The following is a 23,757-nucleotide window of genomic DNA, read 5'->3' on the forward strand; positions in this document are numbered from 1 at the left end:
TTGTCATTGCTTCATTTGGTTTATATGAGGAACATCTCGTAGCATGATCATCTTCCAGCATATTGTCATCTAAACGTACTGCTTCTTTACAACATTAATCGAATGTTTTCGAGTTGGATACAATGATCAAATTGTGTAAGCTATTTTTCTTTAAGCCCATCATGAAACATCTCTTCAATTGAGAATTGTTTAATTTTTTCCATGACTCACATCGTGATTCCAAGAGTTTTATCCAAGGATAAAGTCTCTAATGGTTTTGTTTGGTTGACGCTCAATTGAATAGAGTTCTTTTGCTACACTCCACCGATCACCTTGTCTTGAAAAGCCATGGATAAAAGCTGACTTCAAGGTTCTGAAGTTTGTCTTGATCGTCGGCATCAATGTGATGAACGATCGACTAGCGTTTTCCTCTAAACATAGGTTCAACGCATGTACCTTGGTGAGGTAGTTTGGATTTCCAAAGGCTTCACATCTCTATTTAAACATTTGAATGAATTTAACAGGATCAGTTGTTCCATCGTATTTGCCCATAATTCAGGAAATCTGTATGGTTGTATTTTTGTATGAGTCACTGAGGCCATATGTAAGTGCTCTTGTGGGTGCGAACTCCACGTAGTCCTTGGGCAACCCCCCTTCTTGGACTTGTCAATATGTCCAAGGTGTGGGCCTCCAGGGGGTTGGAAAAGGGTTGGTACTTATAGGATTTGTGGAAATGTTAGGTAAAGGACCAAAGCCCGGTGGGATTGAAACCCGATGACACGCTTGTTGTAGGCATGGCAAATGGTATTAGGAGGTGCATCTGGGGCATAGATCTCAATGGCTTGAAGATGTCAGCTAGTGGATTTAGTAAGGGTGTCTGCCCACGTAGTCCCTCTATCGTTGCCATGTCTGATTGCCTAGGTTGATGTCTTTAGCTTTGCCATCTATGTTACAAAATCCTTGCAAATGAAGCACTGCAAAATTTTACAGCAGAGTTATCGTCATCCAGTGTTTCCTTTGTCATCCTGCAGAATTTTACAGCAAAGTCACAAGGAATGTGAGGCCAGTCGCCGCCAGAGTTATCATCATCCAGCCCTCCTCTTTTTGTAGACTGCAAAAAAAAGATGTTGGGATACCAAACCATCCCTTCACCTATCTTTTCAAAATTATCGAATATCACGTGCATCCCACACTTGGATGCCATGTGGACATATCTGAACAAGAAGGTGCAGGACCTGGAGTGGAAAACTGGTCCCATGTGAGCCCATTCTGGGACGAGTCAGCCAGGGTTCTACTCCATTCATTCGTGGTCAGGTGTACATTGTCTTGCACATGAAGTAGTGCCAGTTCGCACTGTGAGTCTTCCTTTGGAATGATGTCAGTTGCTCTGTGTGTTTGGTTTACGATCAGATGTCAGACGATTGTGTAGATGTAGGTTTGCGTTAAGTATGGGCATGGGGAAGGCTATGAGCCACCCCAAGGGGGCCAAGAAAAGCACACGTGTTTTTTTTAATCTTATTATATTTTCTCACAACCCGTTACAGCCTCAAGAGGCCTGGTGTACTCTTCGTTGGGTCAAACAAGTGTCCGTTTGCCCTAATTAGCTTAGACGCTACACGCACGTGAACCAAGGGATATTTGTTCTAAAAAAGTGCATGCTAGTAGCTTCCTAGATGGAAGAGGAGGTCCTAAAACCTATTTTCCATCATTGTCTCAAGATAAAAATGTTTTTTGGGAATTTTTTTCTTGTTTCGCAGCACATTTTTTAGGATGTTCCAAAAGGAATTTGAAAAAACTATGTATGAGAGAGTTGTAGTATTTTTGGAGTACTACAACATTGTCTCTCTGATTCGTTCATGATTTTATCGTTTAGACTCTCAAAAAGTAGCCCAAATATGATTCGAAGTTATTTTCGTGCTATTTTTAACGATTTTTAGTGCTGTTCGAGCTGTTTTTTGCCTCGATTTTTGGGTCGAGTTTTGAGGCTGCTAGTCGGAGGCCAAAATGATCAATTTTGACTTCGGACAGCCAAGACCAAATTTGAAGAGCTCAATGTCGGCTTTTCGTTCATCGGATTCATAGTTTAGGAGATAGGAGCCTCCAAATAGGGGTGTTTTTTTTTTGGCCGACGAAGCCCCTTTCACATTGTGAACTAGCAGGGTGCAGTTCACAGCGTGAAGCAAACTTCATGGATTTTTATCAAATCTAATTTTTTTTTCGGGTGAGGTCTTAAGGCGTGAGACGCTTAGGTCGTGAGACGCTTAGGCCGTGAGACCCTTAGGCTGTGATACGCTTAGGCCGTGAACCGTGAGACACGTGTCTCACGCGAGTTTTTTTTTTGGGCGTGGACTCCTAGGACGTGACCCCTCAAGGTCGTGAGAGTGCATAAATGGTTCACGACGTGAGCCACGTGGCTCATGCGATTTATTTATTTATTTATTAGAGTCTAGTGGAAAATTCAAATTTCCTTGTTTGGGAGGGATATTTTTTGAATTTTAAATTAAGGAGATATGGGTATTTTTCCAAAAAGGTAAGTGGGAATAAAAAAAGTCCATTTTTTTATGACACCCCTTACACCCTTCATAAATGACCCCCAAAATGTATAATTTGATAACTCATGGGCATCTACTCATTGAATGCTCATTAGCCTTAATGAGTTATGTAAAAAAAGTGATTAATAATTAATCAAAGATTAATCTTTCCTTATTTTACATTAATCAAGGACTCTAATTAACCACTAATCCCTAATTTAATTCACACAATTGAGCACATCATTGGATAGAGCAAGGGAATGCTAAGCTATGTGCATCAACAAATGTGTAAATTAATTTAAAATAAAAGATTAATTAGTACTTTCATGATTATGTCCAAATATCTTCACTTAGGAACTCAACTAAAACAAATCTTAGTCACTTATGTGGATCTAGTCTTATTGGTAAGAACTAGGTTGAAGTAAACATTGCAAGTATGTTAGTCCTTGATCAAACAAAACTTGATTAATATATAGTTAACATCAATCTACTTTCATGATTATGTCCAAATATCTTCACTTAAGAACTCAACTAAAACAAATCTTAGTCACTTATGTGGATCTAGTCTTATTGGTAAGAACTAGGTTTAAGTAAACATAAATCTATTTATGCAACATTTGAATCAAAAGAAAATATACTCAAGGAAGAGCGGTATTGACAATGAAATTCCTTGATCTTGTTTTAATTGAGGGTTAATCCTTCCTAACATTTTGAGCTTGTCTAACATTGCCCATGCTTATGTATAAGGTATTGGATCTTGCATAGAAGGTTACCAATATTATTAATGATGGATTTAGTTTATAGTGTTAACACTGATGCATGATCAGTGTTAACACTATAAACTAAATCCATCATTAATAATATTGGTAACCTTCTATGCAAGATCCAATACCTTATACATAAGCATGGGCAATGTTAGACAAGCTCAAAATGTTTTAACAGAAGGTTGAATGTAACTAACCTTCTACATAACCCGGTTAGTAAATTAAGCCATTGTTGATCAAGGAAAAGAATATGAAAGAAAACCAATACTTGTGAAGATTAGCATTACTATATTAAACATATCCACAAGACTTATCCTCATGTGCATAAACATGAGCATTAGTGTCATTACTGTCATTTGCTTAATCTATTATTGCTTATTAACAAAATTACTTGATTAAGGGTGAAGAACATGGTTAGCTTAATACCAAAAAAGAAAATAACCTTTATCTACTTCTATTTAATGCACAATGGGCATAGCTTTAACCCAACAAGCTTACTTCAAGCTAATCTTATTTAACAAAGTGATTAGGACAAAATATGAAAGTTTAGAATTTTGCCTCTTTTTGGAAGCTTCAATCTACTCCTTAGGGACTCCATTTCTCTCATATATTAAGCATAAACATTAGTGTAGGAGGGTATGTACTCACCCTCCATGTATGTAAACATAAAAAACCAAATACTCAAGCTTGTCAACAAATCTCCACAAGGAGAATAGTTTTCAGTGCAATTTTCAGCATTGGGGGGTAATTGTTTTTAAAAATTTTCATTTTATGAGTGGCCATTGCTATTTTTACTAGTCTATTGGATGCACTCTAAACACAAGAAACCCTCTATTAATCAAGAGTATGAAGGATTAGTGATTTTCACCTCTCTTGGATAGTTTTTGGAGAAATTTTGATCTAAAAACATGGGTCTTAATCCCCATTTTACTTGGGTTTAGTAATGATGAAAAGAAGAGGTTGAAGCAATCAAACCACATTACAAGAAAGGGATAATCAAAAATAGTTTTTTCAAGCCTCTTAATGAGATTATGGAAGAAATGATTAAGCTTGTTAATCACTATATTAAGCCATGCTTAAGACTTAGCAAGCTTAGCAATGTACAGAGAGAGGGAGAGGGTCGTGTGCATGTGCATGTGTGTGTGTGTGAGAGAGAGTGAGAGAGTTGGTTGTAGAGAAGGAATAGTTCTTTTGTGGAACCTTGGTCGGCCGCGGCAATAAGCGGGTGCAATACTAGTACATACAAATGCCGTGATACAGTTGAATCCCCGTGAGGCATGCTTGACTCTAAAGGATCTTATATATATATATGGGCACGATACGAGGCCAAGATGATCTTCGAGTCATCGATGGTTCAACACAAGCATGCGGTTTCATGATGACAAACGACATGCATGAAGACGTGGTGCTAAATGTCCAGAGTCTTGCAAGGGGCTCTGCAGGCTCTGTGCGAGAAAGGGCAGCTGGACAGAGCGCTAAATGTGCTGTATTGCTTGGATACAGCCCCCTCTGTCAACATCTACGTTTCCCTCCTCAAGGCTTGCATTAAAATCAAGGCCCTCACTCACGCCAAACAGGTCCATGCCCATCTTGCCCAACATCACGTCCAGTTGACTGGCTTGCTGGGCGATTACTTGATCGTAGCGCTCGCAAAGTGCGGCGCTATTGAAGATGCCCTCTATGTATCCCATACATTGCCATGCCGTACTGTCTTCTCATGGACTGCCATCATTTCTGCTTACACCGACTACGGCTATGGGCAGGAAGCACTCAGAATGCATCAAAGTATGCTAGAGGACGGTGTGGAGCCAAGCACTTACACCTTTGTTAGCCTCTTCAAAGCTTGTGGCAGCATACCAGACCTTGAACAGGGCAAGAAACTGCATGCCGATGCTCGCAGCAAAGGCTTTACATCTGACGTCTTTGTTGGTAGTACTCTTGTGAGTATGTACGGCAAGTGTGGAGCCATTGGGGAAGCAGAGATTGTCTTCAGTGAACTGGCCCCGCGTAGTGTTGTGTCATGGAATGCAATGCTCACAGCCTATGTTGAGCAGGGCCAAGGATGGAAGGCTTTAGAGTTGTACACACAGATGCAAAAGGATGGCACTAGTCCAGACCAACTGACATCTGTGTTGCTGCTGCAGGCATGTGCCGCCCTTGCTGAGAAAGACAAAGCTCTTTTCGTGGAGGGGCTATCAACCAAGGTGACACCTTTGGAATTCGGACTGGCATTACATGCCGATGCCGAGGCAAAAGGCTTCACATCTGATGTTGTTGTTGGCAACACCATTGTTAGTATGTATGGTAAGTGCGGGGCCATGGTGGAAGCAGAACACGTGTTTGGTGCTTTGTCCCAGCATACAGTGGTGTCCTGGAGAGCGATGCTCTCAGCATATGTTGAACAGGGCCAAGGACAGAAAGCCTTGCAACTGTACTCACAGATGAGAGAGGAAGGTGCAGGTGAAAGTCAGCTGACATTTGTGATTGCTCTTCAGGCATGTGCCCTCCTTGCTGAGAAGGAAATTGGGCAGGCATTACATGCTGATGCCCGCAAAAAAGGCTTCGAATCTGATGTCTTTGTTGGCAGCACCCTTGTGACTATGTATGGTAAGTGTGGGGCCATTGTGGAATCAGAACGTGTGTTCAGTGCACTGTCCCATCGCAATGTCGTGTCTTGGAATGCAATCCTGTCAGCATACATTGAACAGGGCCAAGGATGGAAGGCTTTACAGTTGTACATACGGATGCAAGAGGAAGGTGTGAGTCCAGACCGGCGTACATTTGTGTTGGCGTTACAGGCATGTGCCACCCTTGCTGAGAAGGAAGAAACTTTTCTTACAGAAGGACAGTCAACCAAGGTGACATCTCTTGAAATTGGACAGGCCTTACATGCCGATGTGCGCAGGAATGGATTCACGTCTGATGTCTTTGTTGGTAGCACCCTTGTGAGCATGTATGGCAAATGTGGGGCCATTGTGGAAGCAGAGCATGTGTTTGGTGCACTGTCCCAGTGCACAGTTGTGTCATGGACTGCAATGCTCTCAGCATATGTTGAAGAGGGCCAAGGATATAAAGTCTTGCTGTTGTATGAACAGATGCAAAAGCAGAGTGCGACTCTAAATGATGTTACACTCATTTGCATTTTGCAAGCCTGCAGTGCAACTGGAAGCTTGGAGTTATGCAAACAGTTACACTTTGGCATTGTGTCTGCTGGGTACGATCAGATTCCCTCTGTGGCAGCCACACTGATTCATGCATATGGGAGTTGTGCAAGCATGGTAGATGGGCAGGCATCCTTTGATAAGTTTTTGGAGCATGATATAGTCTTGTGGAATGCATGCATTGCTGGTCATGCAGAGGAAGGAAATTTCTCAGCAAGCCTCCACATGTTTGAGAAATTGAAGCTAGCAGGGGTCAAACCTGATGAAAAAACATTCATTTCAGTTCTCTCAGCTTGTAGTCATACTGGGCTTGTTGTCAAAGGCCTTCAATACTTTGAATCCATGAGCAGAGATTATGGCTTAACTCCAGACTTGAAGCATTATGGCAGTATGCTGGACCTCCTTGGCCGCACAGGGGAGTTTAAGAGGGTACAGAACATGCTGTGGAGCATGCCCATGCAGGCGAATTTAACTATTTGGTTGTGCTTTCTGGATGCGTGTCGGACACATGGCAATCTAGAGCTAGCAAAACAGGCATTTGACTATGCAATGAATCTGCAACCCAAGCAGGCTGTTGCATCGCCCTTATCCTGATATTGTCCTGCAGGAGTGCACAGCGGTGAGTAGAAGGCCAGTATCCGCTTCAGTGTTTTTCCTTATCTTAGCTAGTTAGCGAGCCAAAGTAATTATTCTAGGACCATAACGGTGAGCTTTTCTTTTCAAAGGATGTAAGCATGCTGTTGAGGATTCTATGTGCTGGGTTAGAAGCTTTACTAGGTACCCATAAGACGTTTTAACTACTGCATGAGCCACCTTCTGTTGGAGACATGCGTACATCACATGTATGCACATGCAATACTGCAAATGTACATGCACCTAACTGCATGACACTGGACACTTGTCCGTTATGCAACTAATCCTGTAACTACCTGTCCGTTATGCAACTAATCCTGTAACTATCACCCTCAGCCTTCTATATTAAGGGTCACTCTTGTAATCAACATAGGATGTACGTAATACAATCTTGGTACCTTCAACCACTCATGTGTGACGTCTGTCATCTTTTTCATCTCCCTCCTTAGCCATCCACTAGCTATGGAGTCTTTGAGATCCAACCCTAATCCTTAACATGGTATCCTTGCCAAACCTGGGTTATGGTTAGGTGCCTGCCTGCATCTGCTGCCCCCCCTCGCCGGCACCCTCACCCTGCAGACAAATCTGGTCTCCATGCCCTGCTCAGTTCCTATGCCCCTTAATCAGCTCCTTGGCTGGTGCTCGCCTGCTCGTGGAAAGGTGCTGCAGTGCCTCAGACACCTTCTACTGGTGACCTCGCCTTGCCCTCTGCTGATGATTGCTCACAGCACCTGCAGGCCTCTCAGCATCAACAGCCACCCAATGGCCCACCATTATGCAGCAGCCACGCAGTGGCCTGCTCTACCTCAACCGCCCGCGTGAGGCCTCTCAATGTCCCAGCCATGCCCTCTTGCGAGAGGCGGCTCCTAGTGGGCTCCTGTGCATCGATGCCCCTGCAGCCTCTTCTACATACGCCGTATCCTGGCACCCTGCAGACACCATCCCAGGGTCTGCTTGGTCTCCCCCCGCCCCACAGAGGGCCCCTCAACATTAATGGTGTCCTTGTGGTCCTCTCTGCAAGATCCACCGTGTGGCCCCCTAGTGGGCCCTCAGCTGACTTCGCTTCGCTCTTGTCTGCTGGTTCACTCAGCGGTGTTTCTGCTGAACGCCCTGCACACTGTTTCGGTGCATTGTCTGTCCAACTGGGCTCTCTACATCATGCCCCCAGAGGTGGACTTGACGGCCATTCATTAATGGCCGTAATGGCCGTCAAGTCCACCTCAGCCAACTTCGCTTCGCTCTCGTCTGCTGGCTCAGCTCAGCGGCGTTTCTGCTGAACGCCCTGTACACTGTTTTGGTGCATCGTCTGTCCAACCGGGCTCTCTACATCATGCCCCCAGAGGTGGACTTGATGGCCATTCATTAATGGCCGGCTTGTGTGCTTCCAATGCCCACTTGGCCCTTCTACATCACCCCTGGGATGGGTGGTACGGTTTTGCATACATGGCGGGCTCCTGTACCTGCCAGGCACACCCCCTCTGCCTGCATCCAAACCCCGACCCTCCTTGGCAGATCTGCTTGCCTCACCCCTGGTAGTCTTCTGGGCATACACTACCCCTCATGCCATACTCTCTCCGGATATCGGAGAACCCTCCTTATCTGCAGGGCGATGCTATACCCCTTTCAGAGGATCCCCTCTCTTTTGCAGCAGTTATGTGAGCTCTCATCCATGCTGGTTCCACAGAAACCCACTGCCTTGCTGTTTCTGCATCAAACATGCAGCAGGTCCTCGGAGTACCTGCAGCTTCTTATGCTGCCTCAGCGTCTCCTCGTAAATGGGATCATGCCCACAGCAGCCTCTTGTCCACCTTGCAGATGTCAGAATGCACACCAGAAATGAAAGACAACTGCTGTAGAGAGCAAAACGCAGAGAAGAGAGAGAGAAAGAAAGAAAGATTTTATTAACGTCTTCCAAAAGACCGAACTCAGCCTATGAGACAAATTAGTGTACCTGTGTGGGGTATCCTATGTCATCCCAACAAAATGAAAAAGTACTGAACTAAAAAGCTGAATCTGGGTGTGCAATAAGTACAATGAGTGGGGGAGGGGATGGAGCTCTACTACTAGGAGAATGCAAAGCTATATGCATGGAGTATACAATCATGATATGCAACCTAGCTAGCTCCATCCTGTACCATACTGGGGGTATAAAATGGTATACATCAATGAAGGGGGTGTCCACAGCTCCCTGAAGAACATGCCTGGGTCTGCTCTGAAGCGAGCCAGTCGCTCCGCACCCTCACTGTGAAACTGAGCTCTGATCTCTGTCATCTCTCTCTGGTACAGGTGTGGTGTCCGAAAGCCAGGTGTCCTCTGTCTCCTGCGGGCTCTGAGTGTCTCTGTTCTCTGGAGAGTAATTCCCTGCTGTGTAGGGGTTGGGAGTGGGGTGGATCTCTGAAAAAATGTAGTAATCTGTGTCTGTCGTCCCCCCTCTGGAGCTGTTTGAGCCTGTAATGATGTCTCTCTGTGACGTTGTTGTTAGAAGTCATCTCCTGTCTATATTTATACACTAGGGCCTCTGTTGTGGGTGTGCCCGCCCTGTATAAGGTGTTTTATCATTTTTCCTCACTCCTCGTATTTTTCCCTATTTTTTCCTATTTTTTTCCATTTTTTCTATGGTGTGGATGGATGCCAGATAGTTGGCAGGAGCACCTAGTGGCTGGCCGACTGCATATTCAGCAGTCGCGGAGGTGCTGGTGGCTGGCCGACTTGCTCCTACTGACGTGGAGGCCTTTTATTGCTGGCCGACTGCTGTATGCAGTCGTGGAGAGCTTTTACAGCTGGCCGACTGCTCACATGGGGCATATAAATAGGCCCCATGCCCCCCACCATTGTATCATTCAGTTTTCTGCGGGACCTTGTGTATAGAGGAGAGTTTACACACCTATCTCTCTGTGTTTCTTGTGCTGTCTATTTTCTGCATTCTACTTGCTCTTGTCTACCTAAGTTTGGTTATCATTTCCGCTGCATATTCTGACATGGTATCAGAGCCCTAGGCTCGTGATAGATCTTGGGAGTTTTTCTGAGCAAGAGGGGGATCGTTAGGTTGCTGATTGGTGGACTGTTTTGGACTGTTTGGGAAGAGAAGGTGCAAGAGGAAGGCGGGCTAAGGTGCTGGACAGCCACTTGCAGGTTTTACAGATTTTTTTTTTCCCACCCACCCACCCTTTCAGTTTACTCCCCGCGATGGCAGATTTACTAGAGATGGCTGAGAAGCACGTGAAGATTCTGACTCTCCCCACGTTCCTAGTGGATCGTCAGTTGGACGGGTCCAATTACGGTATCTGGAAGGTCATGATGGAGTATGTGTTGGAGTCATATGACCTTGCTGATTTCATCATCATCGGGGTTCCATGGCCGGAAGCAGAGGAAGGGGAGTTACTGTCGACGAGGAAGGACCGAGAGGCACAGGCACACATGTGGGATCGTGTCAACGCCAGGGTCCGGTCATTTATTTTCCTCAACTGCACACAAGTGATCAATCATGTAAAGCACATGACGCTGGCGAGAGGCATATGGGAGCACTTGGCTTCTTTGTATAACAGGGTATCACCCATGAAACGGATCTCCTTGGAAGTGCAGATGTGGGTTATGAACCCTGCAAAGTCCTCGACGATGCGGGAACACATTAACAAGCTGCAGGCCCTTCAGCAGGAAGTCCTACAAGCTGGGAAAGAGATATCATCTGAAGACATGGCCATCACTTTGCTGTCCCACTTGCCTGCTCAGTATTCTGCTTTCTATTCCTCGTTGATTATTACGAGTGGCAGACTCAGCACCATTACCTGGGAGGAGCTTGTGCCAATGGTCTTGGACCAGGAGGAACGTTTCACGAACCCTCCTCACAGCGGAGGTTCGGAGGCCTTAACTGGCCAACGGTCGAAAGGCCGGAATAACAACAAGGGCAAAGGGAAGGCTTCACCGGAGAAGTCTTGTGAGAAGAAGCCTGATTCAGAACGAGAGAAGCTGAAGGCCGAAAGATCTTGTAATGATTGTGGCGAGAAAGGCCACTATTGGAGGAAGTGTCCTAAGCGGACATGGAAGAGTGCTGATTCCTCAGCCTCAGCTGCAAAGACTCCGGTATTTGTGCACTTAGAGATGGTGGACTCCGACGCTTCATCATCTTCGAGCGAGGACCCGGGAATGGATTCTTGACAGTGGTGCTTCCAGGCACATGACTCCATCCCGTGACTTCTTTCTGGATCTGAAACGGCAGTCAGGTCGCATCTTTATTGGCGACAACTCCACTATTCCGATACATAGTGAGGGCCGGATGGAGATTATTCCCGACGGTAAGGGGGGCAAGCATGCTTCCCGTGTTCTTTATGTCCCTGCTCTGGGTTTTCATCTTCTGTCAGTGCATGAAGTATGCAAGACTGGCTTTCGGGTGGAATTTGAGGAGCATTCAGTTGCTCTACGAGACCGAGAGACTGGCCAAGTTGTTTGGGAAGGTGGTGTGGAGAATGGTATCTACAAGCTCTCTGCACTCTCCTCGTTGAGAGGTTCTCAGGTCGGAGATTTGTGGCACTTTCGTTTTGGCCACTTAAATGTGGATGCATTGAGGCGAGCTTTCCGAGACCAGATGGTGGTTGGCTTGCCAGATGTTGGTAGTAGGCAAGGGCGTTGCAGTTCTTGCATACGTGGTAAGCTGTCATGGCCCTGTGAAAATGAAACAGCACAAGTGTGGGCATGGTGATTGCTGAGTCAGAATATTGAATGATTCACATGGGGGGTGCCCGGACAGAGTTAATGATGGTGGACATCCCTAGGTGTGAAGGGGGGAACTAGAACATTAAACTTTTAATGATTTATTAAAGTTGCCCCTAGGCCTTAGTGGCCCCTAGGGACTTTAATAATTTTTAAAGTGGGGGACCCTAGGATTATTATGGAGAGGGGGCCACTCCACTTTTGGAGTGTGTGCTTCTCTCTCCTCCCTCTCTCTCTTCTTTTTGGGAAAAAGAGAAACGTGGAGCAAAAGAGTGTTGGGAAGCGTGGAAAAGAAAGCAAGAAGGAGACGACTGCTGATTAGGGTTGCTGTTGCTGATTTCTGTGTGCTGGAGCAGGCCGTACAGCAGCCGTACAGGTCTGTACGACAGCAAGTACTGCTGTGGACAGAGGCGGCGCTGAGTTGTGGAACAGAGACTGGCTGCAACAGGCGGCTGCAGCTGCTGAACTCAGGCAGTACAGGCTGTACGACTGCAAGTACAGTTCTGTACTTCTGCAGGTACACTGTACGGCCAGATCAGGTGCAAGTACAGGTGCTGGGCATCACTGTTGCAGGCGGCGCAGGCGACCAGCATCAAAACAGCAGGCGGCTACTACTGGCTGCGCAGGTACAGGTGTGTACAAGTGCTGGCTGCAGGCAAGGACAGTTTCTGGCACGTATCCCGAGGTGGTACAGACTGGTACAGTGCTGTTTTTCAGGACTGTACAGACAGGTACAGCACTGAGGTGGACACAAGGAGGAGGGTACAGACAAGTACATGCACACATGTGAAGCAGGGTTGTGGAAACAAGTCCCTGCAAGTACAGATTGGTACCGTTGCTTCCTCCAGTGCAAATACACGGGCTGATTTTGGTAAGCTCCGCATCTGTTCAACTATCTCTCTTTCTACTGCTTTATGTCTGTTGCAGATTTGAGCTATCTGGCCCCTTGTGAGAGGAGGGGTATGGCAGATTGACAAGGGTTGAGACAGAGGTTGAACAGTACATGTATGTATGAGCTGAGATGTTGAATCATGTGCTTGAGTTATGCCAGATGTATGCTCATGGCTGCCCTGCTTAGTGGTCTTGGCTGATCAGAGGGAGGCACAATGTGTTATTTTGAGACACAGATCTGTGTGCATGGATCCTCTGTGCTAAGAGGGATTGTGGGCCGTCAGATTGGACATACAGGTGTAATCTCTTGGCTGATTTTTGGTTGTACTCAGCCTTTCATACTTTTGGAAATTGAATAAAGAAATACCGCAAGGGGCGCCAAGCTTTGGGGCCAACAGGTGTCGCTTTGTTTTCAGATTTGGGCACTCTAGCCCCAATCTTTTCTGTTTTCATATCTAGACTACAAGTGGACGGGTGACTGCTAGTCTACCACACTCTAGTTTCTATCAGAGGCCGGTTTCAAGGTTCCGTCCCCGGGACCAATCATCAACTTTCTGAAGGGGGTGAGCTCGTGGTTGCCTCGAAGAAAGCCATCGCTGAAAAATTCAGCAACCATGTCTGATACAGAGGATGAGTACTTCTATCATGAAGAAGAAGAGCAAGAGACTTCTCGTGAGAAAGATGTATCTGAGGATATTTTTGCAGGAGAACAGGCTGCAGATGTTGAGCCTTATGAGGATGTAACACAGCCAGAGGATGTGCTTGGTAAAGAGGATGATGATGCTCGGTTCAAAGATCGTTTGGCTGGTGTTATGGATGTATTTATGCAGCTCACACAGAGTGAGAGATTTGCTGAATTTATGAGATCCCGCACAGAGCCCGAGAAAAAGAAGAAGAAGGTTCGTTCTAAGAATCTTCCTCAGGGTCATAGTGGTGCCATCCCACAGGAACCATCTTTTGGCCAGTTTCCGAACATGCAGCATGCTTATGGTGCAAACTCTCAGAGTTCCTTCTATGGACAGCCACCTATTCCTCAGCAGAATATGCATCCAGGTTATTTTGGTGGTGGCTCGGTGTTCCAATCTATGACTGGGGGTTACCCTCAGGGAGGCATGGGTATGCACAGGCCTTTTGGAGCTAATTTTCAGCCTAGTATGCAGGGGAATATGTATGGTGGTATGCAGTCCGGTATGCAAGGAAATATGTTTGGAGGCATGCAACCTGGGATGCAAGGCAATATGTTTGGTGGTATGCAGCCAGGTATGCATAATGGAATGTTTGGAAACATGGCTGGAATGTATGGTATGCCTGGTGTGGGAATGGGAAATGTTGACCCAATGATGGGCATGAATGTTGGGGGCAGCAATCTTGCGAAACCACTTCCATATGATAATCTAACGCCTATGGGAAAGGCGAAGGATTACAAGGAAGGGGGAGCTGCAGTGAAGTTTGATACATTCAGTGGGGCCAAAGATAAACTTAAAGCACTTACGTTTTTACAGCAGTTTGATGCTGCTTTTTCTGGTGGGAATTACACAAAGTCCTCTAAGGTGAGGAAAGCTGCCACTTTTCTCAAGGGCAATGCTTTGCAGTGGTGGTCTACTCTTCTTTTGCAGGGCATAGCACCCACCACTTGGGTACAATTCAAACAGGTTTTCTCTTCCGTATGGCTCACATCTACATTTGAGGTGGATGTTATGACCGCATGGCACAAATTGGATGCTTCAAAGTGTGAGAATTTGGAGGATTATAACAAGAAGTTTTGGGAAGCTTTACTCCCAGTGACTTCTTATCGTGCGGTGCCATTATCTGAGCAGGTAGAGAAGTATTGTTGTGGGCTGCCCAAAGAAGTGCGAGATTATTGTATCAAGACAAGAGTAACGAACATGTCACAGATGATTGAAAATGCTATGACAGCTAATGCGTTACTCACTGGAGGTTCATCTGGGTTTAAAGGCAGTAAGAACTTGAGCAAGAAAGCTGAAAAATCTGGACATGCTTCTCGTGATGCTAAAGGGTCTTCAGAGACGAAGTATAAGAAGTTGCCAATGCCCAAGAGGACTTCTGAGGAAAGACAGGCTTTGAGAGATGCTCGTAAATGTTTTTACTGTACTGAAGAGGGACATATGTCATTCAATTGTCCCAAGAGAAAGTCCCAAAAGGACTCTGACAATAAAGGAGAGCCCAAGTCAAAGAAACCAAAACCTTTTGCAGGGTTAGTTCCTGATCTTGTGGGGGAACAGCCAGGTGGTGAAGCAACAGAGTTGTGCAGAGCATGGGCCAAGGTGAGAGATCAGAATGCTTTGATCTTCTTTGACACAGGTGCTAGAGCCAACTTCATTTCACCTGATTTGACTGGCCGATTGGGAATTCGCGCAGAGGAGATGGGGCCGTTACATGAGGCTAATATGGCTTGTCCAGGGTATGCAGAACCCGTTACTCCTATTATTGGAAAGCTTCAGCTTCATTTGCAGGGTTATGTGGACAGCGAAGAGTTCTTCATCATGCCTTTGGATGGCTGTGATGTTTTGTTGGGGATGCCATGGTGCCACAGGGTACATGCGGTGGTGGATACTTACAATAGGAAAATCACTCTGACTCATAGAGGGAAAGAACATGTATTGGATGTAAAACTCAAAGGGGAATCTGTTCCTATTGTATCCGCTTCGGCGATTTCATCAGTAATGAAAAAGCATCTTTCCGCGTACTTGATTTATGTAAAGGATGCACAGGATGATGAGTCTAAGTCTAATTTGTCTATGTTAGATAAGGACAGGACTGATTTCTTATGTGGGTTTCAAGACTGTTTTTCCGAGTCATTGCCAGGAGAACTTCCTCCTGAGAGGCCAGAAGATCATGCCATTGATCTGATTCCTGGTAGTACTCCACCGAATAGACCGCCGTGCCGTGTTAGTGCAACCCAACAGGAAGAGATTATGAGTCAGGTGCAGGAGCTTTTGAATAAAGGGTTGATACAGCCTAGCTCATCACCCTTTTGCTCACCTGTGCTCTTAGTGCAGAAAAAGGATGGTTCTTGGCGCATGTGTATTGATTACAGGGTGCTGAACAAGAATACCATCAAGAATCGATTCTCCATACCGAGGATCGATGACATTTTGGACCGCTTACAGGACTCCACAGTTTTTAGTCGTATTGAAGCTCCAGACTGCCTCCCGAGCCTCTCTCACCCTGTCATCTGCTGGCTCAGCAGAGAGCAGATCCCTGTAAAAATCTGTGGCGATCGCCCGAACCCTGGGGGGATCCACCACCACCTGGCCATCAGCCTGCCGAAGACGCTTGAGATCCTCTCGTCTGAAGCGATGCCCTGTCGCCTCAAAGAAGTCTCGAGTCACTCTGTCTCCAGCCTGTGTCCAAAAAGAAGCCCGAGCATGGGATCGTAACTCCACCCTCCTCTCCTCGATGGATCTGATCTCTGTGCGAGCTGACTCCATCTGCTCTGAAATCCAAGGGCTCGTAGGCTCCCTCTCCTGAAGTCTCTGAAGGGAAGCTAGACTCCTCCGCAGGCTCCTCTCCTGCTCTCTGAAAGCCTCCAGACGGTCCAGGGCAGCCTGTCTGAGCATCCTACTGATCTCTTGCAAACCCCTGTCAAGATCGCTGGCTGCTGATCCTCTCCTGAACTGAAGCTCCTGCCAGACCTGCTCAACTCTGGTCGCAATCTCGGGCTCCTCTATGAGACAATCTGGAATCCGGACGCTGTGGCCTCGCTCTCCTCTCGTAGGGTCATCGATCTGGAGAAGCACTGGAAAGTGGTCTGAAAACGAGGAGCCTGCAAGTATACCCACAGTGCCACCTCTATCGCAAGCCCACTCATCAATGTAAAACCTGTCAATGCGGGAAAGGTTAACTCCTGTGGCCCGTCTATCCGAGCACGAGAAAGATAAACTCCCCTGCAACCTGCCAAACTCCGAGAGAGTCCACGGATCTTGGCCTCTCACCTGCAGCACTAGTTCCTCCCAGGCAGCGAGCTCCGGCCCATGAATGGTCTCCTGGCTGCCCCCCATCCTGTCCTCTGCATCCTCCAGCATGTTGCAATCCCCCCCTAGGCACCAATGGTCTGCCATGGGGAGGGACTGCCTAATGGTGCTCCAGAACTCAGCTCTCCCGGTCGCCCCATTAGGGGCGTAGAAGTTGAGGAAGCCAATGCGGTCTTCCCCAACCCGAAGGATGATCCACTGCGCTCGACCCTGGACCAGAGTGCTAGAATCCACAACCTCGGATAGAAGCTGCTCGCTGACTGAGATGCATACTCCACCTTGGTTCCCCTGGGAGCCATATGCCGGTGACCAAAAAGTGTGACTCCTGCCTGGCAAGATCTTCCCGCAGGTGCGGGTACGCCCGGCAGAAAGGTGGTGCTCCTGGATGAAAAGGATATCTATGGGTCCTCCAACGAGAGCCCTCTGGATCTCCTGGCGAAGTCTGCCCTGACCAATGTAGCAGCGAGGTCCACCAAGACCCTGGATGTTCCATGAGAGGATCCTCATGGATGAGCTATGGCAAGTGAAGCAGCCGCCACTGGCTCACCCCTCTCAGCCGGCCCGGATGAGCTGCCCTCCACTCTGTGAGTCTTGGGCGCCGGCTTGGAGGGAGAATAGTCACTGTCTGTCCGGGTGCGGAGTCTCTCCAAAAAGAGGGTGACCTGTCTCTGTGTCCAGCCCCACTCCGCCTTCGCCCTGTCTAGGGCATAGGCGTGAGACCAATCCTCTGCATATGTGTATCTAAAGGTAGGCTGCACCCTCGGGGCGGCGTGGAGGAGAATCAGTAGCACCGCCTCAACTGAGGTGTGGACCGGATCCGCCCGCCAATCTCCTATACCAAACAAGCTCATGCGGGCTGAGTGTAATCGGGTCTGCAATAGGTCCGTGAGCCCCAGGTCACTGAAGTGGTGAGAAAACTCCAGTATCTGATCACGCAAAACTTCCTCTACAGAGTTGCAATCCCATGCTGTGTCTGGGGCAACACTGAGAGGAAAGGAGAAGGCCACCATGCTGCTCACCACTGAAGGAGAACGAGAGGGATGGCACACCACGCAAACTCGCAAGGGCGCGACCAGTGTCTCAAACGGGCCAGCATCCAGCTGGAGACACCTGAAAAAACCATAATCCACTGGGAGCCCCATCACTCGCGGGGGCCCCCCAGGGGAGGATGGAGAGAACTCTGTGGCGGGCGAAGCTATGATCGCCATCTCCACCGGCCCGGAGTGGCGGTGGAACAGCCGCTGAACTGAACTCTGGCCTACCCAGCTGCGCTGCCCCGGGGCACTTCCTCGGGGCAAATGCCCTGGTGAGGACGGTCTCTCAGTGGCTTTCTTCCAGAGGCACTGGGGTCTCTTGCATAGGGGTTTCAGATTGGCATTCCAGGAGATCATGGAGTCGGGAGACATGCCGGACAGCATGGCAGAGGGGTTGATTCACTTGATCCCCAAAGAGGGAGGAGACAGACTGGAGATTAGACAGTGGAGACCGATCACCTTGCTAGGCACGGCCTACAAGGTCCTAGCTAAGGCGATCAGCAGGCGGCTTCAGCCTCACCTTCCGGACATCATCCACTCCACGCAGACAGGCTTCATCCAGGATAGGAGCATCCTGGATAACATCTTCTCTTTCTGGGAGGCTACGGCTTTGGCTAGATTTCGGCAGGAGGATCTGGCAGTGCTCCTTCTCGACTTCGAGAAGGCATATGATCGGGTGGACTGGGCCTTCTTGGAAGGCACTATGGAGAGGATGGGCTTCCCCCCTCAGTGGATCCGTGGGGTCTCTGCACTCTACACATCGGCCCATAGCCAGGTGCTGATACAGGGCGTGCGCGGAGAGAGGTTCCAGCTCTCGTGCTCGGTGCGGCAGGGGTGTCCCTTGGCGCCCTTTCTTTTTCTTTTTGTGGCGGAGGCCATGAGCACTTTCTTGACGGCACAGGATACAGGTTTGCGGGGCCTCCAGCTCCCCATCCGCACCTCGGAGGAGCTCCTAGACTCGGAGTTTGCGGATGACACTGCTGTCTATCTTCAGGGAGGGGAGGAGAACCTCCGCCGCTTCGCCTCAGCCATGGACAGGTTTTGCAGAGCTTCGGGCGCTTTGATCAACTGGCACAAGTCGTGTGGGTTGTGGGTCAGTTCTGTGCCCCCCCCCCGACTTGGAGGCTAGTTGATGGGTTTCAGTGGCTGCCCCCCGGCACTACAGTGCGCTATTTGGGATGCTATGTGGGCATTGACATATCTCCGGAGCAGCAGATAGCCCCCCTTCTTCTGAGCATTCGGAAGAAGCTTCTGTATTGGAGTACCGCTCGTTTATCTCTGGCTGGCCGAGTGGTTGTGGCCAACCAGGTTCTGCTTGCTACCATGTGGTACATCACTTCTTGCTGGGCCTTCTCGCGGGCGTGTATTGGCCTGGTGCAGAGGCTCATCAGGAACTTTCTTTGGTCCGGTGGCGACGGGCGGCCCGCCAGGGCCAAGGTGGCATGGGCTGTGATCACCCAGCCGAGGGAGAGAGGCGGCCTGGGCATAGTTGATCCTATTTGTCAGAGCCGAGCTTTGCTTGGCAAGTTGGTGGTTCGTGGCCTCCTACCAGGCGCTGAGCCATTCTTGTTTCCAGGATTCTCAGCCGCACTCCTTCTCTTAGCGGCCCCTGGACCCCCAGCATAAGGTGGATCTTTACAGAGCAGCGATCCAGAGGAGTGGGCCTTGGCTTCGAGGAGCGTTTTGCAGCTAGCCTTCTGAGGGCCTGGGAGCATCTGAGGCCGTCACTCTTCCAGACTCCCCCGGGCACCGATGAGGAGCGCTTGAGGCAGCCATTGATCTGGAACCCCTTGATCCGACTTCCCAGTGGTCATATGGTTGGATCGTGATCTCACGTGTCGTGGGGCCCGTTGAGCTCCGGCCCAGCCCAGTCCCTAGACGACTGGATATATTTTCAGCAGCTGCCTCTAGAGGCTCAGGAGAGGAGACTCAGCGGGATGAGGGGCAGAGAGTTGATGAGGCAGGACATTGAGGCGGCCATCCCCCGGGAGTGGCGGACTCCAGTACAGGACCCTCCACCTCCACAGTGGATGGGCGTCTTTACTCGACATGAGATCCTTCTAGCGGTCTGCGGCTCAGCAGAGAGAGTCGCCCCCCTCACCTTCGAGGTGGGAGAGGGAGGCCAGCTTCAGAGGACCCGACTAGATTTGGATGAGTTCTAGGGTTGTATCTTTCAGAGGGTGCGGGTGGTCGGCTTTCATCAGAGACAGTGGCATGTAGACCCCTCATCGGCCTCGATAGGGGAGGACTATTCTTGGAGATTATGGGCTTGGGACAGCAGGCCTCTTATTCGCCTTCAGTGGGATCCAGGCGAGTGGCTTTGGCGAGATCCCTACTCGGCCCCTACCAGCCCAGGCACCCCCTTTTTTCAGTACACAGCGAGGCTGGGGCGGCGGATCCAGAGGCACAGGACAGCGGGCACCCCGGCGGCGGCCGAGCATTGGCGGCGACAGGGGCTCTCCCATGCCTTCCTTAGGGACTTCTGGCAGCGCCTTTGGGCCAGCTTCCGACCCCGGAAGGTGACGCTTTTTCTCTGGCTTACAGCGCATAGAGGACTGGCTGTGGGGGCTTGGCTAGCTTTTGGCAGACACCCAGCGTCCTGCCCTCGGTGCGGCCATGCACAGGAGTCGCAGCGGCACTGCTTATGGGATTGCCCACAGGCACAGCAGGTCTGGCAGCGCGCTCTCAGGATGGTTTTTGCAGGCTTGCCAGGTGAGATGATGGCGACGTGGGGTGCGGTGGCTTGGGCCACGGACAGCGGCCCGGCCCTTGGATACGAGGACGTCCCTGGCAGTGTGACCATCCAGGTCTCTGACAGGGCGATGGCGATGGTTCCGACGCCAGACTTCTCTTCGGCAGTCTCCCAGGAGGGGGACGGGCACAGATGGGAGATGATCAGCAGCATGACGGCTTGGCACATATGGAGAGCCCGATGCAGGGAGGCCATAGACCGCCAGGCGACTCCACCGGCGGAGGTCATACAGGCCCTCTGGGTGGACATCATTCACACCTTGAGAGGACATTGGGGGAAACTTCAGGGCGACTCGGATCGCATGAGAGGTCGCCGCAAGGCGTTCCTCCGCATTTGGCAACCAGGCCCTTTCCTCATTGCGAGGGGCAAGGATGTCACTTGGCACTACAGGCCTCCAGTTTGGCTCTCCTCACCTCCCGCATGTATTACTAGGTAGCCCCCCCCAGAGAGCGGCCAGCCACGGGGGTGGAGCTCCGGTGTTCACTGTGTTTATTATCCCTCCTTGTGAGGTGAGCTTTGTAGCCTTATGGCGTTTTCTCATTAACTAATAGAAGGATCGTTTTTACAAAAAAAAAAGAAAAAAGAAAAAAAAAAGCCATGCAGGTGGAACTTGATGCCATCGAGAAGAACAACACTTGGGAGTTGGTACCGAGGCCGTCGAAGCGGTCAGTCATTGGTGTCAAATGGGTCTTTAAGACCAAATATGCGTCTGATGGGTCGGTGGACAAACACAAAGCCATACTTGTGGCTAAAGGGTATGCTCAGCGGCTAGGCATCGACTACGAGGATACCTTTGCACCGACAGCATGGATGTCCACGATTCGGACCGTTCTTGCCCTTGCTTCTTCTCAGAGGTGGCCCGTGTATCAAATGGATGTAAAATCTGCGTTCCTTAATGGTGACCTATAGGAGGAGGTGTATGTTGAGCAGCCTCCAGGCTTTATTGTTCCAAGATCTGAAGGGATGGTTTAGAGGTTACGTAAGGCCTTGTCTGGTCTTAAGCAGGCTCCCAGGGCTTGGAATCAGAAGATTGATTCCTTCTTTATTCGGACTGGATTTCAGAGATCGGTTGCAGATCCGAACCTATATCTCTTTCGGGAACGCGGCATGGTCACGCTTATCATCCTTTATGTGGATGATCTCATTCTCACTGGCGGTCATATGGAGCACATTAGAGTGACGAAGGCTGCCTTGTCAAAGGAGTTTGAGATGACCGACTTAGGCTTACTCCACTTCTTTTTGGGATTGGAGATCTGGCAGACCTAGAGGGGGTTTTTCGTCTCTCAGCAGCGGTATGTTCATGAGTTGCTTGAGGCCTTTGGGATGGAGAACTGCAAGCCTATTACTTCGCCGATGGACCCGAACACAAAGTTAACCGTTACTGATCCTTGTGAGCCAGTTGATGCCTCGCAGTACCGGAAGTTGGTTGGTTCATTGATCTGGTTGCTGTCACCAATTGGCCGACCATTTGGTCCATTCCTACTTTTTGCGTCTCGTTCACTTGAGGCCAGGCCGGTGTCTCATGTGAAGAGGCCAGTATTTTGCTGACATGGACGGGAGCCAGACTGGTGCCACCCGTGTGTTAGCAGGATGGTGTCATATGGACGGGAGCCAGATCAGTGCCACCCGTGTATGACCTGGACTGTGTTCGATCCATGGGACTGTCACGCCATGGAAGGGCCAGTATTCGTGCCGTGTTTTACCTATGGGACTGTCACACCTAGGGAAACTCGTGCCTGGAACTGCGTCTTACCTATGGGACTGTCACTCCATAGGAAGACCAGGATTTTTTTATGTAATAAATGTCGTGCCAGTTTTGTGCCGACAAATATTTTGTACATGTTCCATGAACGGGAGATATGTCCATGTTACTTTTGCACATGCACACATATTCTGCATGCTTGAAACTGTTTTCGCATGACATGTATTCGTGTGTTTGCCTGCTTGACGTGTTACTTACTGAGCGGGGACGCCTGCCAGTGAGTCGTGAAGTGTGCCCTGTATTCTGACAAGTTTCAGTGCATGTGAACAGGTGGTAAGTATATCGCACATGTTTGTGTTAAATGTTTTAAATACTAACCCTTTGATTTATAAGGTTAGGGGTCCACACTTATTTAAAAGTGGGCACCCCCTTTGGGCACCCACTTTGGGGCCAAGGTGGGGAGCCTCACTTTTAAGTGAGTGTGGGGGTGGGTGTCACCAACCCCCACTAATTCCCCACATGCAAGCTAAGGTTATCTTCACTTTGAATTTATTAAAAAGAACCTCTCCTTCAAGCGTAGAAATCCATCGTTGGCTTTTGGGCGTTGATTTTCACCAACCGGCGACTCTCCCATCTTGGCTGGCGACTGAATTTTACTGCAGACGGCTGCCATCTTCCCCCTGTGCGCTGGTGTTTACCCTCCATAGGCTGGCTGCGCCTCTTTCTCTACAGGCGGCCAGCATAGACTGCAGGAGGCTGCGCCTCCATCTCTACAGGCAGTTGATATTACTACAGGCGGCTGACTTCTATCTTCTCCATTGGCTGCTGCAAACCTCCCTCTACAGGCGGCTGATTTTGATGCTGGCTGCGCCTGACTCTCTACAGCCGGCTGCCACCACCTGAAGGACCTGCCTCTGTACTCCAACAAGCCTGCGCTGCCCTCTACTGTGCGCTGGAGTACCCTCTGCTGTGGCTGGTTGTACTACTCTACAGGAGGCTGGTTGATGCAAACCACCTGTACCCTCTGCTGTTGCTGGTTGCGCCTATCTTCTACAGGTGGCTAAGTGTACTTGCAGGCGGCTGGCTGCAACCCTCTCCTACAGGCGCTTACACCATCTCTTCCTTGAAGCCTGGTGACTGTATTGCTCTATCTACAGCAAACTTGAAGGCCATGCTCCAGTTACTCAGGTTATACTTCTTCTCCATTGGCGGCTATAAGAAGTCTTCCTATCTCTTGGTTGGTTTCAAAGTCTACACAAACACCACAAGTTGTGGTCTTCTATCAACCATCTACAAGTAAGTGGTTTTTCAGATTTGAGTAAAGTTTTATATGTTTAAAATCTGATAAAAGATTCGCCCCGCTCGGCCAACACCCGTTCGGTGCCGGGTTGTCCAAGCTTTATTGGCGAACCTCGGTCCAGAGGTGCTGAGATCGGGAGAGCCAGGCGTTAGTACGAGAGCGCCTGTCTGTGCGTGGTCTCGGAACACCAGTGTGGCGCTCTCCGCGGAGTCCAGTGAAAGCACAGGACCGTAGCGATTGGACCACACTAGTGGTCAATCTGCTCCGAGTTTTTCTACATCGAAATTCGAGTTATTTGTTTAATACTG

At 49.0% G+C, this 23,757-nt stretch overlaps 2 protein-coding genes across 5 annotated transcripts in view; both read left to right on the forward strand.

Annotated features, from left to right (window-relative positions):
- Positions 1-4,517: 4,517 nt before the first annotated feature.
- The window catches only part of LOC147628648 (pentatricopeptide repeat-containing protein At3g02330, mitochondrial-like), a 102,498-nt gene continuing 83,258 nt past the window's right edge, over positions 4,518-23,757 (forward strand). For all 4 annotated transcript variants that reach the window (XR_015268152.1, XR_015268151.1, XR_015268153.1 and 1 more), the window contains exon 1: positions 4,518-7,054. Coding sequence is in view for 1 of the 4 variants with exons in the window: in XM_086813854.1 (XP_086669980.1) it covers positions 4,687-7,029 (2,343 nt within the window). In the remaining 3 variants the exon portion in view is untranslated. The remainder of the gene's footprint in view (positions 7,055-23,757) is intronic.
- LOC147628649 (uncharacterized) overlaps positions 7,956-23,757 on the forward strand; it is a 33,139-nt gene continuing 17,337 nt past the window's right edge. Inside the window, exons 1-3 of the mRNA XM_086813077.1 lie at positions 7,956-8,238; positions 12,132-12,246; positions 12,293-12,401. Coding sequence (XP_086669203.1) covers positions 7,956-8,238; positions 12,132-12,246; positions 12,293-12,401 — 507 coding nt within the window. The remainder of the gene's footprint in view (positions 8,239-12,131; positions 12,247-12,292; positions 12,402-23,757) is intronic.

Source organism: Cibotium barometz, chromosome 19 (genome assembly GCF_041138505.1).
Source record: "Cibotium barometz isolate CiBa-2024 chromosome 19, ASM4113850v1, whole genome shotgun sequence".
NCBI classification, from domain to species: Eukaryota; Viridiplantae; Streptophyta; class Polypodiopsida; order Cyatheales; family Cibotiaceae; genus Cibotium; species Cibotium barometz.